General features: G+C 42.3%; 1 protein-coding gene across 6 annotated transcripts in view; it reads right to left on the reverse strand.

The window, feature by feature from the left end:
• The window catches only part of cemip (cell migration inducing hyaluronidase 1), a 306192-nt gene that overhangs the window by 43109 nt on the left and 245989 nt on the right, over positions 1-17094 (reverse strand). For all 6 annotated transcript variants that reach the window (XM_030725200.1, XM_030725199.1, XM_030725203.1 and 3 more), the window contains 2 exons: positions 14446-14515; positions 13829-13957 (listed from right to left, as the gene is read on the reverse strand). In XM_030725200.1, the coding sequence (XP_030581060.1) occupies positions 13829-13957; positions 14446-14515 (199 nt within the window). The remainder of the gene's footprint in view (positions 1-13828; positions 13958-14445; positions 14516-17094) is intronic.

Consider the following 17094-nt stretch of genomic DNA (forward strand, 5'->3'; position numbering starts at 1 on the left):
AATACTAAGTATTTATTTACTAAAGTCAGAGGTAAAGCCATGTGCTTAGTTTGTAAAGATCAGATTGCTGTGTTTAAAGATTACACTTTGAATTGCCATTACAAGATAAAGAAATACAAGAACTTGACTGATGCAGAGTAGGAAAGGATGTCTGAACCTTTTCTAGCAAAGCTGCAAAAGCATCAAGGACCTTTCATCAAACTTTTCACATCCAGGGATTTGTTCAAGGAGGTATGTGTATATTTGGATAGGCTTTGGCTGAAATGGGACAAACTGGCAAGTGTTACAACAGATTAGTGTCCAAATCTGACATCTGACTTTTGAAGTAGATGCAAGATATAGTGACTGAAATTAACCCAAAACTGAAACTGGTATTTTTTACATTGTATTTTAAACAAGGAGTTGCTGTGTAAGTCAGTGCTAAAAATGAACCATGTTGTTAATTTTGTAACTACAATAGTTAACTTAATCAGGGCAAGAGCACTGAATCACACAGTTTGTTTCACTTTTGATTCACTACTGGCAGAGCACTTTAAGTCAATATTACTGCTGGACTTTTATTCTTCTTTCAAGAGCAGAACTTTTCATACATAGAGGCATGAAGATGTTGGTGCTCTTTGGATCTACCTTCATATGTGACTAAACATTCTCAGTGATAAAGTTTAACAAATCCAGATGCAGATTATCTCTCAGTGACAATCATCCATAAATAGTAAATTATCTTATACAGTATAACACTTTTACAGTCTGAGTACTCAAAGCACTTTATACAACATGCTACATTTGCCCATTCATACAAGGTCTTTTTTCACACCTAAGTGCTTTCCATCTAGCATTCACACAAATTCACACAATGAATGCATCAAACAGCAACTTGGGGTTCAGTATCTTGCCCAAGGATACTTTGGGATACAGACTGGAGAAGCCAAGGATTGAACAACCAACCTTCCAATTAGCAGATGACCTGCTCTATCTATTGAGCTGCAGCCACTGTAGGGGTGGATGAAACCACTATTTTAATTCTGTTTCTTTCCCTTCTTTGCAGGGAGAGTACATGAATGTTGTGAAACATTATTATTGGCTTCTTCAAGCAATGAATCTGGCTAGGTAGTAGACGACTTCTCTTTTGCACCCCTTTTTAGACATATGTCAAACAGCCCATCATCAGGTTACAATTAGCAGTAATGCATTCAGAATAAATCAGCAGCAGCTCTTGTATCATATAGAGTGGGGGAAATAATTATTTGATGCCCTGCTGAATTTGTAACTTTGCTCACTTACAAAGAAATGAACACCCAAATTTTTATGGTAGTTTCATTTTAATGGAAAGAGTAAGCATAAGAATAACTTTATTGATTCCAGAGAGAAATTCACATAAATTCATATATTGATAAGAGATTCAGTATCAACCAAAAATCCAGAAAAAAACACATTACATTAAAATTATAAATTTATTTGAATGTCATTGAATGAAATAGGTCTTTGATTCCAATTCAAAACATAACTTAGTACTTGGTGGAGAAACCCTTACTGGCAAGCACAGCACTAAACTGGTTAGTTTGTGATAGTACTCATTACTCTGACATAAATTTACTGCTCTTGTATTGAAGTTTGTGTCCCAGTAGCAAGTGGGTCACATATTGGCATTAGTTCTTTACAAATGGCAGGGTAGCATTAACAATTAGCAATTTATAGCCAACAGCCTGTGTTGTTTATGTGTTTGGGATTTTCTGTTTTTTAAATGGGCTGCAGCATTCTTGATTTTGGAAATGGCTGATTTAGATGTTCACTGGTAAACTTAAGATGAGCTTGTGTATCTGTCTTCTTGAGCAAGGGGATCTTTTAGCAACTCTGCATTTATTTATTGGTTATTATTAATCTGTGGCTCTCTTCCACAGCATGTCTGTTGTCCTGTCTCCCTCTTCTCACTCCCAACTGATTGCGGCACTTGGCTGCCCCATCCTGATCCTGGTTCTACTGGAAATTTCATCCAGTTAAAAAGGGGCTTTTCCATCCCACTGTTGCCAAGTGCTTGCTCATAGAAGGTCGTTTGACTTTTGGGGTTTTTGCTGTATTATAGTACGGTCTTTACCTTACAAAATAAAGTGCCCTGATACGACTGTTGTGATTTGGCATTATACTAATAAAACTGAATTGAATTGAATTAGCTTACTTATGCCTTACTTACACAAGTTTGCTACCATTAAGCTGATAAGTTGGCACTGTGGTCAAAATAGAATCATGTTTGGCTTTCCAAAAAGCAAGCCATCCATCTTTAGACACTCCAAGGTGTCTAAAATATATCCAAATATCTGTTCCTCTTAAGCTGGTATAAGAGTGGCTGTGTTCAGCTGCTGCTCTCTCCATCCTGCTTCACATTGATGATAAGTGTAGACTCTGCCTGCCTCACCTCTGCATGAGAGTGGTGAAACCCCCTTCTTTTTATTTTAGTGAGCAGCAGCAGATAGGGCATGTTTTACCCCAAAACATCCACATAGATTCAATGTGTAAGATATGAAGGATACAGAGATTAAACAATGTTTCCATTTTACTGTGTAAATAATTTTAGAAAATATTTAGGAGGAAAATGGGGTGGAAGTCATAACAGAAATTCACACTGGTGGTTTTATGCAATAGTGTGTTATATTTTCTTAAATAGTGACAAAGGTGTCTTACATCCCGTGGGTCTAAGGGGACATGGGAGTAACATATGATTTGAGAATGGAAATTGTAAAAAGTTTGAAAGCAAACAACTGGGATTAAAAAAAAGGACCAACCAAAGGTTGACGCAAATAATTTATGGTGCATATTCTAACTAGAACTCAAAGCGATCTCCAACCTGAAGATGTGACCCTTCCTGTGAGGGGAAAAGAAAGATACCAAGTTAAACAGCCCCTAAACAAAACCCATAAACATGTCCACTCCCTCCAAAAACCGAAGCACATCTATTGTCAACCAACAGACAAAAATGACCCTCCACAAGTAACGCGATGTTGTGCACTTCACTTTCACACACAAATAATATAAAAACACTGACAACAATAAAAGCTTTCAATTGTCAATGTGCTGCTTTTAAACAAAATTACTGTCACTTTGTTGCTGTTGTGAACACCCAAACTGCAGCCCTGACATAATGTCTTCTGTCACAGCAGCCTGACATGAGCTCGGCATCCATTAGGATGATCCAACTGAAAAGTGAAGGAGGGAACAAGAGAGTAAGGTGGTAGAGAAAAGTGATCACTGTTGGGCCTAAGAAAGTAAGGTGATAACAACAGCACTTCCTTTTTCACTGGTGCCTCATAAATCTCGCTGTGCCGTCTTTGAAGCCACAGGTTACTCCAGGCTCTCTCCAATCCATTAGAAGGAGGAATGGTCATCTGCACTGATGATGATACCAGTGCTAGCTAGGTTTTTATTTTCTCTGAACTGCAGCCAAAGTCAAATATTTCACATGCTTTAACATTAAGTGTTTATGTCATTTTCAGTGTGTGTGAATTTAGGATTACACGCGGTGAAAGGCACAACAAGTTGTAAGCCTTAGACTGGGTAATTGGACATCTCTCAGTGTTTGATTTCAGATAACACTACCCTGTCAAAATTCACATACTTCATAAGTAAGTGTGTAGTGTACTGCATGAAATGTATAAACAGAAATATTCAAACAGATACACTGCCAATAATCTTGAGCTGTTTTTACACAAGCACCCGAGAATCTGTCAGGACATTATATGAAGTTGTTCTCTCCCACATGTAGCACGCAGCAAGGGATGAAGTTTAGACCAGGGTGCTACTGGATAAAGCCTGCGAGGGGCAGCTTACATGGTTTTCACTCACTGTGAATTTAATGTGAATCACCTGGACTCAAATGGACATCAAAAAAATTAATTGAAACACAAAATAAATCAGAAGACTATTTTCAAATATAAACAGATTGCTAAAAAGATAATGGAAACCCTTTTGAATTTACCAGGATTTCTTTAATGATTACTCATGCATTGTAATCTCATCTTCACCCAAGTGACAATTATAACCAAACATAATTGAAACATACTAATAATCTGAAACTGTTGTACTTTTCATGTTTTTATTAGAATTAATGTGCAATCATTCAGTGATCAGGCTGAAAAAGGTAAGTTAACCCTATAATGTTGAATGCATTATCTGCAACACAGCGTACTTCAAAAGTGCTGCCATTCACGAACTTACGGCAACAATTACCGTAATAACCCTAATTTATCCAGTAGGACAAATGGTTGCATAATTACGGTAATTCAAAGTTCCTTTGATCAGCCACCTCAATGATAATATGCTCAGTCTTAACTACCTGTTACCTGCTAATAGGTTTAGGTAATGGGTGCTTCAGCGGCCCAGCGTTTTAACTAAATTTAGTAGCAGTCACAATCTCCTTTAGCAGCAGATGGTTAAGGTTAAGGTCAGGACATTGCTATACAGAAATCTTATTTTCGTATTCTTCAACCATTTTGCTTTTGATCCACTTGTGTTTAGCTCATTCGTTGTAGCACTCAATGTCACCTAAATTTCAGGTCATGAACTATTGCCCTGATATTTTTCTGCAATTAATTGTTCCTTGAATGACTACAAGGTATCCAAGCCAAACAGCAGTTCCAAATCTCAATGTTCCCACCACCATGCTTTGCAAATGGAATGAAGCTTTGGTGTTGGTGTGCAATCCCTTTTTAGGATATGCTGTGTATTTTTGCCGAACAGTTCAACTTTTGTCTCATCTGTCCACAGAACAATGTCTCAGAAATTTTGTGGACAAGTGGTCTTTCACATACTCACACACACGAAGAGTGAAAACAGGTAAAATAAATGTTTGCAACATAAAGTAGGTTAAACATATCTGAACTTTGAGGTGAGCAATTGAAATACATATCAGTGGGTCTACTGCCCTCACCAGGTGCTGTACCGAATACATGGTTAGACAGTGAGCTAAACACTTGCCCAATAGAACACTTCAGACAGGAGCTGACGTTGAGGTTGTTTACTGGACGTCCTCTTTTGTGAAACTGTTAACATTGACATAACGACAAAGAAATGGATAACAGTGTTACATTGAAATCACTTATACCATGAAACAATCTACATTTGTACCAGTTGCACACCCTATTCAATATACAACTGATTAAAGACAACTCTGAAACATTAAGAAAGAATCTAACAATAACACAGTTGTTTCTGATTGAACATTGCCATGTGATCACCAGCTCTGATTATGAGGTCATTGAACAATAAGAAATGTCAATCTGCATACAATGAGCTTGCTACTCATCAGAAAAATGTCCAACTGAAAATAATACTCACAATTTGTGCGAAATCAAGATCATAAAAGAGAGGATGGATTTGGATTCTGCCATGCCTCATTACGCTGCTGCGCCCTCAGACAAAATGGAGGACCTACCTCGAACATAAGTTTTAAGTCCCCCCTACCACTAGATGTCAGTATAACAAACTAAATCCACTGGAACCAGAACACTCCCCGCCTAACTTGGTAGAATACCAAGTTAAGTAATAACATAGGATAAGGTGTATCACAGTATGCATTCACATTTCCCTCTAGATTGTTTCCTTAGAAACAAGAAGAACGACCTCTGTCACGGGTCTTAAAAACAGTCTCTGTTCACCATTCTTTACAATCCTTACTTCTATCTTCCTGACTTTATCATCTTGACTAGGAAATGTCCTGGTAACCAGTGCAACTGGCCAGTCATTCCTTTTCACTTGGCTATCCTTCAATAGCACAACATCTCCTTCTTGAAGGTTAGGCCTTTCAGTTCTCCATTTCCGACGTCCTTGGAGTTCGTTAATGTATTCCTTTTTCCAGCGATCCCAGAATGTATTAGCTAGGCTCTGGACACGCCGCCACTGATTTCTGAAAAGGTCCGCTCCATCGAATTGACCAAGTGGTACTGGTGCTGTGCCTACTTTCTGAGTGAGCAGCATAGCTGGGGTGAGAATGATTGGCTGGTCCGAATCTGTAGAAACTGGTGTGAGTGGCCTTGAATTTACTATTGCTGTCACTTCGGCCATAAGGGTCACTAGGACATCATGCGTAAGCTTTGCCGAACCCTGTTCCAGAAGCACGGCGTCAAGGATGCGCCGTGCAATGCCGATCATTCGCTCCCAGGATCCACCCATGTGCGAACCATGCGGAGGGTTGAACAGCCACCGACACCCCTGATCCAAGAGGTAGCTTCCAATTTGTCTGTTGTCACAACCCTTCTTCGTGATCTGAAGCTCCCTGCAAGCACTCACAAAGTTGGTACCACAGTCGGACCTTAACTGCTTTACCGGTCCTCTGATGGCAAAGAATCGCCTGAGAGCATTGATGAAGGAGGATGTGTCCATGGACTCAATGACCTCTATATGGATTGCTCGAGTGCTCATGCAAGTGAAGATAACGGCCCATCTTTTATCATTGGCTTGCCCACCTCTGGTTCTTCGTGTTACAACAACCCAGGGACCGAACACGTCCAAACCCACGTTCGTGAAAGGAGGATCTGTGCTCAGTCGGTCTGCAGGCAGGTCAGCCATGATCTGCTCTTCTTGTCTGCCTCTCAACCTGCGACAGATCACACAGTGAAAAATCACACTGCTGATCAACCTCTTTCCCCCAACAATCCAGAATCCGGCTGCCCTCACAGCTCCCTCTGTAAAATGCCTACCCTGGTGACAAGTTCTCTTATGGAAGTGCCTGACCAACAACAGGGCAACATGATGCCTTCCAGGGATGAGCATAGGGTGCGATTCGTCTGACGTAAGCTGGGCTTGCGTTAGCCGGCCTCCAACTCTGAGAAGTTGACTTACGTCGACGAAAACATGGAGTTTGCTGAGCGGGCTTGATTTGCTGACCGATTGACCATGCTGGAGACATCTGACCTCATCTGAATATGCTTCTCTCTGAACAGTGAAGATTATTGTGGCTTTAGCCTGGTTCAGTTGCTCTTCACCGAGATGCATGTTGCACCTATGCCAGCCGTGACAGACGTCATGCTTAAATCCATGGCTGAAAGACTTTGCAATGTGTTTGAGCAGTGAAACAGCCCTCACAAGAGTCTTCCAAGTAGAGAACCGCTCAAAACGTACACTGCTGAACGTGTTGTGAGCCAGGCTGGTGACACAAGTTGTGCCCTCTGAACGTACCTCTGGATCTGAATCAGGTTCCACTAGGCCGAAACTCTCCTTGCAACACCGACTCTCTGGACACGCCGCCACTGATTTCTGAAAAGGTCCGCTCCATCGAATTGACCAAGTGGTACTGGTGCTGTGCCTACTTTCTGAGTGAGCAGCATAGCTGGGGTGAGAATGATTGGCTGGTCCGAATCTGTAGAAACTGGTGTGAGTGGCCTTGAATTTACTATTGCTGTCACTTCGGCCATAAGGGTCACTAGGACATCATGCGTAAGCTTTGCCGAACCCTGTTCCAGAAGCACGGCGTCAAGGATGCGCCGTGCAATGCCGATCATTCGCTCCCAGGATCCACCCATGTGCGAACCATGCGGAGGGTTGAACAGCCACCGACACCCTTGATCCAAGAGGTAGCTTCCAATTTGTCTGTTGTCACAACCCTTCTTCGTGATCTGAAGCTCCCTGCAAGCACTCACAAAGTTGGTACCACAGTCGGACCTTAACTGCTTTACCGGTCCTCTGATGGCAAAGAATCGCCTGAGAGCATTGATGAAGGAGGATGTGTCCATGGACTCAATGAACTCTATATGGATTGCTCGAGTGCTCATGCAAGTGAAGATAACGGCCCATCTTTTATCATTGGCTTGCCCACCTCTGGTTCTTCGTGTTACAACAACCCAGGGACCGAACACGTCCAAACCCACGTTCGTGAAAGGAGGATCTGTGCTCAGTCGGTCTGCAGGCAGGTCAGCCATGATCTGCTCTTCTTGTCTGCCTCTCAACCTGCGACAGATCACACAGTGAAAAATCACACTGCTGATCAACCTCTTTCCCCCAACAATCCAGAATCCGGCTGCCCTCACAGCTCCCTCTGTAAAATGCCTACCCTGGTGACAAGTTCTCTTATGGAAGTGCCTGACCAACAACAGGGCAACATGATGCCTTCCAGGGATGAGCATAGGGTGCGATTCGTCTGACGTAAGCTGGGCTTGCGTTAGCCGGCCTCCAACTCTGAGAAGTTGACTTACGTCGACGAAAACATGGAGTTTGCTGAGCGGGCTTGATTTGCTGACCGATTGACCATGCTGGAGACATCTGACCTCATCTGAATATGCTTCTCTCTGAACAGTGAAGATTATTGTGGCTTTAGCCTGGTTCAGTTGCTCTTCACCGAGATGCATGTTGCACCTATGCCAGCCGTGACAGACGTCATGCTTAAATCCATGGCTGAAAGACTTTGCAATGTGTTTGAGCAGTGAAACAGCCCTCACAAGAGTCTTCCAAGTAGAGAACCGCTCAAAACGTACACTGCTGAACGTGTTGTGAGCCAGGCTGGTGACACAAGTTGTGCCCTCTGAACGTACCTCTGGATCTGAATCAGGTTCCACTAGGCCGAAACTCTCCTTGCAACACCGACTCTGTGCCACCTCAGTCAGAAAGTTAGGTCCTGTTAGCCATGAAGAAAAGGACAACTGGTTGGCTGGTAGTGACCTGGTTGCATGATCAGCTGGGTTGTTGTTGGTAGACACATAATTCCATTGACTTGCTTTTGTTGACTGCTTGATGCGTTGCACACGGTTGTGAACATAAACGTAAAAGCGTCTTGACTCACTGACGATGTAGCCCAGCACCACTCTGCTATCGGTAAAGAACTGCACGTCATCCAGTGTCATATCTAACTCCTCCTGGAGCAGCTCTGCTATCTCAACGGCTAGCACCGCAGCACAGAGTTCGAGTCGTGGGACTGTGATCTCTGGTTTTGGAGCAAGCTTAGCTTTCCCAAAAATGAACCCAACTTCACTGTGACCTTCTCCGTCTGTTACGCTCAGGTAAGCAACAGCTGCTACCGCCTTGATGGATGCATCACAAAACACAAACATTACTTTCCTTTTAGCCTTTGACAAAGGAAGTGATGTGTACATCCTTGGTAACTTTAGCTCTTTTAAGTCCTGAAGAGAAACTCTCCATCTCTGCCATTTTTCGTAGCTGTCCTTTGGGAGCGGTGCATCCCAATCACAGGCAATAGAAGTGATGTCCCTTAATATCAAGCGACCCTCGATGCTGACAGGTGTGGCAAATCCCAGCGGGTCGTACAAGCTATTGACTGTGGACAGCACCCCCCGTTTTGTAAAAGGCCTCTCACTGAGATCTACTCGAAATGTAAAGCTGTCTGAGGACAGGTCCCAGCCGAGCCCTAGGCTTGGTTGTGGAGGTGCAAAGTCTTCCCCGAACACAAGACCCTGGAGCTCCTTAGCAAGGTCCTCATCTGTAAAGGCTCCCATGACTTCTGCGCTGTTGGATGCTATTTTGTGCAGTCGCAGATTGGATTGTGCCAACATGCACTGAGCTTTCTTTAGCACATCAATTGCCTCTTTCGTGGTAGCAAATGACTTAAGTCCATCGTCGACGTAAAAATGGCGTTCCACGAAGAGTCTTGTATCTGCTCCATATTCCCCTTCTCCTTCCATGGCTGTCCTTTTCAAACCATAGATGGCAACTGCTGGAGATGGGCAATTACCGAACACATGGACCTTCATCCGAAACTCCACGATGTCCCCATCAAGGTTATGTTCATGGAACCACAAGAAACGGAGATAATCCCGATGCTCTTCTTTAACTAAGAAGCTGTGAAACATTTGCTGAATGTCAGCCATCACTGCAAAGGGTTCACATCTGAAACGGACGAGCACACCGATCAGACTGTTATTTAGATCTGGGCCCTTGAGTAGCACGTCATTCAGGGACACATTATTGTACTGGGCGCTGGAGTCAAACACCACCCTGATTTGACCAGGCTTTTGAGGGTGGTAGACACCAAAGCTTGGTAAGTACCAACATTCATCTTCATGTTCCAGAGTAGGAGCTGGTTCTGCATGACCGTTACTGAAAATCTTCTCCATGAACTGCACGTAGTGGTCCCTCATCTCTGGCTTCTTCTTCAAAGTATGTCGAAGAGACATCAGACGTTTAAGGGCCTGTTCCCTATTATTAGGCAGGCGCTGTCTTGGTGACCGAAATGGGAGAGGGGCCACCCAACTGTTAGATTCATCCTTGGAGAACTCTTCATTCATAATATGGAGCAAAAGTTTGTCTTCAACTGACGGCGCCACTTGGTTGTCTTCTATGGTGCGACTAAAGATCTGCTTACCAAGGTTATCTTGACCCAATTTTTCCGTAGGCGCAGTTGCTTGGTCACTTGTAAACCTCTCTTTGACACTGATGTGGTTCACACATGGTCTGAAGAAACTGGGACGACCATTCTCCAGAATACTGGTCTTAAATGCATTCACATTAGGCTTGTGGGCTCCTTTCAGGCACACGTCTCCTATTATTACCCATCCCAAATCGAGTCGTTGGGCATATGGTGCATTATGTGGCCCATTACAATGACTGCGAACTTTGTGGACACGGATAATGTCCCTTCCAAGCAATAGGAGGATTTCGGCTACTGGGTCAAGAGGTGGGATTTTGCCAGCAATGGGTCTAAGATGAGGATAATGAGTAGCAGCCTCTGGTGTGGGAATTTCCTCTCTGTTGTTGGGAATCAAGTTGCACTCAACAAGTGTTGGCAATGCCAGAGGCACACCCCCATGTAGAGCTTCTATGATGAATCCCATGGCCCTTCTTCCACTAGTGTTTGTTATGCCAGAGCATGTTTTCAAGGTGTAAGGAGAGACAGGTCCTTGAATGTTGAATACGTCAAAGAAAGCAGACCTGGCCAATGACACATTACTCTGGTCATCCAGAATTACGTACATCTTCTTCTTTTGTTCAGGACAGTCTTTGGGATACACATTGACTAGACACACCTTTGCACATGACTTGCCATGGAGGCCTTCCCCACAGACTTCTGTGCAGCTGGATGTTGTGATAGGGGAGCCGTGGTCGGTTTGTTTTCTGTCATGCTCCTCTGTTGAAATGGAAGACTCTCTTATCATCCATGGTGGAGGACCATCATGAAGGGCTGAAATGTGCAGATCGCTGTTGCACTCTGAACAGTGAGTAACTGCCTTACAATCTCTAGCTTTATGGGTTACTGACATGCAGCACTTGTAGCAAATTGAATGCTCCCTGAGAAAGCTCTTCCTCTCATCCAAAGTTTTCATTCTGAAACCCCTACATTTCTTCAAAGAGTGTGGTTTCTTGTGAATAGGGCAGAGCTTGTCTGGATCCATGCATAGCTTTTTGTTATCCGCAGATTTGGAGGCTTCAATTTCTGTCTTGTTAGCAGAGACGGGAAACTTAGCTTTCCACTGCTTCTCTAGAGTCCTCTCAGATTTTGGGGGTGCTGCACTAGAACTTTCAAGGGAAAAGCTTGGGTCTGTTTTCATTTCCGCATGATAGTTAATAAAATTAACAAAGAATGAAAATGGAGGGTAATGCACCAAATGCTCTTGCTTGTACCTAGTGCCTTGAGCAACCCACGACTCTTGAAGGCTATGTGGGAGCTTTTCCACAATTGAGTTAATCCCTCTTGCGGAATCAAGGAAGTTTAAGCCTGATAAGTAGCCTTCATTTTTGGCGGTTTCTACCTCCAGGAGGAGATCAGCAAGCTCTAGAAGCTGTCGACTATCCTTAGCAGAGAATTTCGGGAAGTTCTCAAGACGCTTGAAAAGTGAAGCTTCTATGACTTCAGGAGAGCCATAGTTTTTATTTAGTCTTTGCCACAGTCTATCAAGACCCACTGCTGGGTTATTGATGTGGACTGCTCTGATTCTTAGAGCGTGCTGAAGTGACTCCCCGCCAAGCCACTTGGTCAGTAAATCCAGCTCCTCGCTAGGTCTGAGATTCAAACCTTCTATGGCGCTGCAGAAGGTGGATTTCCATGATGTGTAATTCTCTGGCCGATTGTCAAATACTTTAACCCCTGTTGAAAGAAGATCACGACGAGCAAGGAAAGCCGCTAGGTCTGAAATGTCTGTGGAAATCTGTGTAGGCTTGCCACCGACTTCATGAGGAGTGTTCATTGTATTCTTGCTGTGGGGTGACAAGGGACCATAGGCTTTAAGGCTGACGTGATGCGTGGCTTCAGTGTCTTGAAATCGGCGAGATGTGTAAGAAGAGAGAGGCTGCACATTGGGTTGTCTGCTGTATGTGGCACCCACAGGCCGAGTCTGAGAAGAATCCTTCATTTCATCTTGCTGATGACCGAAGTGAGTATTAATGTACTCATCAGTGCGTTGTCGTGACACAGCTGATGCTAAAGGAGGCCCAGTGATGCCAACTTCACTTTTACTGTCTTCATTAACTGCAGCAGTCTCTAATACTTTTGCCGCAGCTAGGGCAGCTTCGGCTTCACCTTCCTCTTTAAGGGCATTAAGTGTAGCATCAAGGCGAGCTCTTTCAACTTCCATGTCGATTTGCCGTCTTGCAAATTCTGCTCTGGTGCGAGCTGCTTCCGCTTTTGCCCGAGCTTCTGCTGCAGCCTGGCTTGCATGTGATTTGCAGGATCGACGTGATGACATTGACCTTGCTGATGAAGCTTTACACTCAGACCTGACCTCCAGGTTCGCCGCTTCATTAGGATCTGGCACACTTGACATGTTAGCACTTCACAAGAACGTAATGCATATGCAATCCGCTGTGATGTTCTTGATGTATTTACAAATTTTTCACTCTACTGCCCTCACCAGGTGCTGTACCGAATACATGGTTAGACAGTGAGCTAAACACTTGCCCAATAGAACACTTCAGACAGGAGCTGACGTTGAGGTTGTTTATTGGACGTCCTCTTTTTGTGAAACTGTTAACATTGACATAACGACAAAGAAATGGATAACAGTGTTACATTGAAATCACTTATACCATGAAACAATCTACATTTGTACCAGTTGCACACCCTATTCAATATACAACTGATTAAAGACAACTCTGAAACATTAAGAAAGAATCTAACAATAACACAGTTGTTTCTGATTGAACATTGCCATGTGATCACCAGCTCTGATTATGAGGTCATTGAACAATAAGAAATGTCAATCTGCATACAATGAGCTTGCTACTCATCAGAAAAATGTCCAACTGAAAATAATACTCACAATTTGTGCGAAATCAAGATCATAAAAGAGAGGATGGATTTGGATTCTGCCATGCCTCATTACGCTGCTGCGCCCTCAGACAAAATGGAGGACCTACCTCGAACATAAGTTTTAAGTCCCCCCTACCACTAGATGTCAGTATAACAAACTAAATCCACTGGAACCAGAACAGTAGGAGTAAAAAAAATAATTACCTACGTAATCAAATGTCCACCTGAAATCAGCAATTAATTTCTTCTTCACTTTTTTCAAGATTACTTATTGTCTTATTGTAAAGTGATGAATACTGAGGTCAATAAACAAATAATGCTTTGCAGGTTTCTCTCTAGGAAAGGTCTTTTGAAGACCTGTGGAAGCTGTTGTGATAGAGGCACAGTTTACACAAACCAATGTTTCATGGAAAGAGAAGGCGTTGTATGCCTTTTTGAATAGAGAATGGCATCTTTACAATTCACATTTTCAGTCTGAACTGTTTTTGGAGAAGTCATTAGTACACTTGTTTGCTTTTTTTCAGGCCACACTAAGTGATTACTAAATGTGTTCAGTAGAGATATAAAAATTCAGTTATCAGTTGAAAACTCCTGATAATTCCTGATCATAGTACTCTTTATCCCCCCAGAACAGTTCAGTCTCAGACTTACTCTAAAGTTGGAATGGGCTCTGTTGTTGGTGAACTGGCCCATAGGTGTGTGCTCTGTGTATCCTGGGGAGTAGAACCCCTCTGAGGGGCCTGTGGGCACATGGTGGAAAATGAACCAGAAGCCTGTTTCCTGAGGGTTTACACACAAATAAACATATAGACATAAACAGAGGCTGTTAGGACAAAATATAGTGTACAGCAAATTGCTATAGCTGTGGAACAAAGAATTGGCAATACTTTTGTTCATACATAAATATGTGCACACTCCCACACATAATCTGAGCCTCAGCTTTGACACTTTGCATGTCAGCCTGTCTGTTTTGCTGTTGTTATTTGCAAGTATGCAAATGAGAAAAGTTATTATACTGGTGAGGATAAATGAGACTTCCACCCAATGCATCCTGGAAAAATCCCCAAAGTATGATCATAATTGGCACTCTATCATAGCGAAAGTGTGGCAGTGCCTCTGTCTGTTGTCTGCTTGATACAGAAACTAATAGAAGTATACAGCCATTAATCTGACCTGGCAATGTGGTAATGAGACAAACCTCCACCTGGAGAGATGGGGGATGTGGGAGGGGCAGGAAAGGGTTGAGAGAAGAGAAAATGACAACTCACCTCTGAGCCTGCAGCAGCACAGTTGATGAGGTTGTTATTTGGGTTGGCGATCCAGAAAGTGGAAGTTGCACTATAAAGGAGGAGTATTGTAAACAAACAAAAAATGTTGTTGGATTTCACAAAAATAGTTTAAACCAGCAATGTAAAGGTAAATAAAGAAAATGAGAGTAAATACAACAACAGTAATTAAGGAGAGAAAATAGTTTCTAAATCATATCATGTGCACAAATGGGTATTGGGGAATATTTTTTACCCAATGAATAAAATGACAAATGTTTAAAAGTAAACTCCAGTAAATTAATTAATAAACAATGAGTGAACTGAATAATAGACAATTAAATAATACATTAGCCAGAGAGCGACAGAAAGATAGTGCCGGACCAACTTCACGGCCTTTGGGCAATATGTTTATCTTATTTTTGACCTTCTGAGTCTCGGAGAAGAATTTTTTTATGCTCAAAGATTTTGCCAAAACATGTACATCTGTGTCTAAGGAGGGAAGGCTGTGTCGTACTCTGTTGCTACAGAGAATAAAACAGAGAATAAAACTGCCAAGTCATGATTAGGAATGTGAGGGAGGAAGGTGTGTGTCTTTTATGGAGCTTTTATTGCTGATTGGAGAAGTTTGTGCCATGATGCCGGAACCAACTACTGGACAAACCAGTCTGAGAAGGCCAAGTCTAAACCACAGCTCTCTCCATCTGTTTTTGACTTGATAGTGCTTGTAGTATAAAGTTATATTTTGCTTAGAGCAGTGCTCTTCTGGGGAGGGAGCACAGGCAGCTGCTGAGAAGGCCTGTCTCCCTGAACCAAATGCCTGTGTACACGTAATTTCCTCTGATTCTTTAATAGATTAAATGTTATCATTTTTTAATTAAAGTGTTTCAGGTGTCTTCCTTTCTTCCTTGTCAATAGTCCATAATTTTCATTGAACTGGTACCTGAGATCTCCTAATACACAAAGACATTTAGATTCAATCTTCCAGGGTGCTAGAAAGTGAGGGTATTTGTAATTCTATGTCCCATGTTAAAAAAAAAATTATAAAACACAAATAAAAACTTACTTTTTGTTCCCAAAATGACTGGAACTGCCCACAAAGTCACAATGTAAACAATTCATCTTTTACTGGTAGATTAGATTAGATTAGATTAGATTAGATTAGATTAGATTAGATTAGATTAGATCAGATTAGATTAGATTAGATTAGATTTTACATTCACTCATCATAGGCATGGACGTCATGGTAATTTGGGGCTTTCAACTATTTCTTTAAACTGTTCTTTTTCCAGGGTGGAATAATTGTACAGCATACAACTTTAATGACTTAGAACAGGGTGCTCAAGTATTTTGGCGGTGAAGGTTCTTCAAATCATTTAGCTTGGTAAGGCCAAGGCTTATTAACTTCTTGTTAGTGACCATGATTGGCTTCAGCTGGTTCAAACAACTATACATAAATAAAAGTTATATTGATGTGTCCCCGCTTTGCCAAGGTCTGGAAGAACATCCAAACTGTCACCCTCAGATGAGAGGAAAGTGGTTAGGAGGCTCAAGCCTGCTGTGAACTGGAAACTGCTGGAATACCAGCACCACTCACCACATTGAAAAGTTTTACATTGCCATGGACTAATATGATGCCAACCATGAAAGAAGCCCCTGTTCCAAAATCGACACCTTCAAGCTCAACTGAAATTTACAGCCGCCCAATGTACAAGCGAAATGCCTTCTGGAAAAAAAATGCATATGGTCAGATGAGACAAACACTGAGTTCTAAATCTCAGTCAGCTGTTGTTCATGTATGCCTTGTTCCTGTAGCCCACTTCTCACTTCAGTATGTCCTGATTCCTGAACACCTGACGCAGACTTTAAGCAAGACAATGTCTGAGCCAGTATGGCTTTAGTCATATATCTCTCACTAATATTAATAGTAGGCTCTGGTAGCATGGGGGCCCTGGGGATCCTTACTGGATGTGTGCCAATCTTGACCTATTTGGAAAAGTGGCTCCAACAGATTCTGGACACCAGTGATGTCAGTAACGCGTTACTTAGTAATGCATTACTCTAATCTGACCAGTTTTTTTTTTTGGTTACAAGTAATCTAACGAGGTACTATTTGCAATCCAGTAATCAGATTAAAGTTACTTACCCAAGTCACTGTACATTACTATTTTTGTCATTTTCCTTAGTAACAAGATATATTTTTGCTTTCTTCTTGCATCTCAGGGAGTGACATCTGGCTGATGCAACAATTCAGTCCTGTTTTGAGCATGAGGACAATTATAGCAAACAGCAACTCAAACATAAACAATGGAGGGAGGAGAGAGAGATGGACGTTTTCTAGCTGAAATACAGGCACTAATTTGAGTTTGTGTCAGCTAAAGATGACAATATCAAGGTTAGTTGTGCACTCTGTGCTGGCGACAAAGTGCTATCTAGTTTCAAAAACACAACGTCAAATTTGAAGAAACATTTGGAGTTGCAGCACAGCACAGTCAAGCTTACAGAGCAAGTCCCACTAGGTGGAGCAAAGCAGAGAGCTGCGACTAATGCAGAAGTCCCCCCCAGCACCCCAACAACAAAAGCTGGACTCAACAAGTCATTTACAGCCATTTAAATACAGGCATTCATTTTTTGGCAAATACCGAAAATTGC

Source organism: Archocentrus centrarchus, unplaced genomic scaffold, assembly GCF_007364275.1.
Source record: "Archocentrus centrarchus isolate MPI-CPG fArcCen1 unplaced genomic scaffold, fArcCen1 scaffold_48_ctg1, whole genome shotgun sequence".
Lineage (NCBI taxonomy): Eukaryota > Metazoa > Chordata > Actinopteri > Cichliformes > Cichlidae > Archocentrus > Archocentrus centrarchus.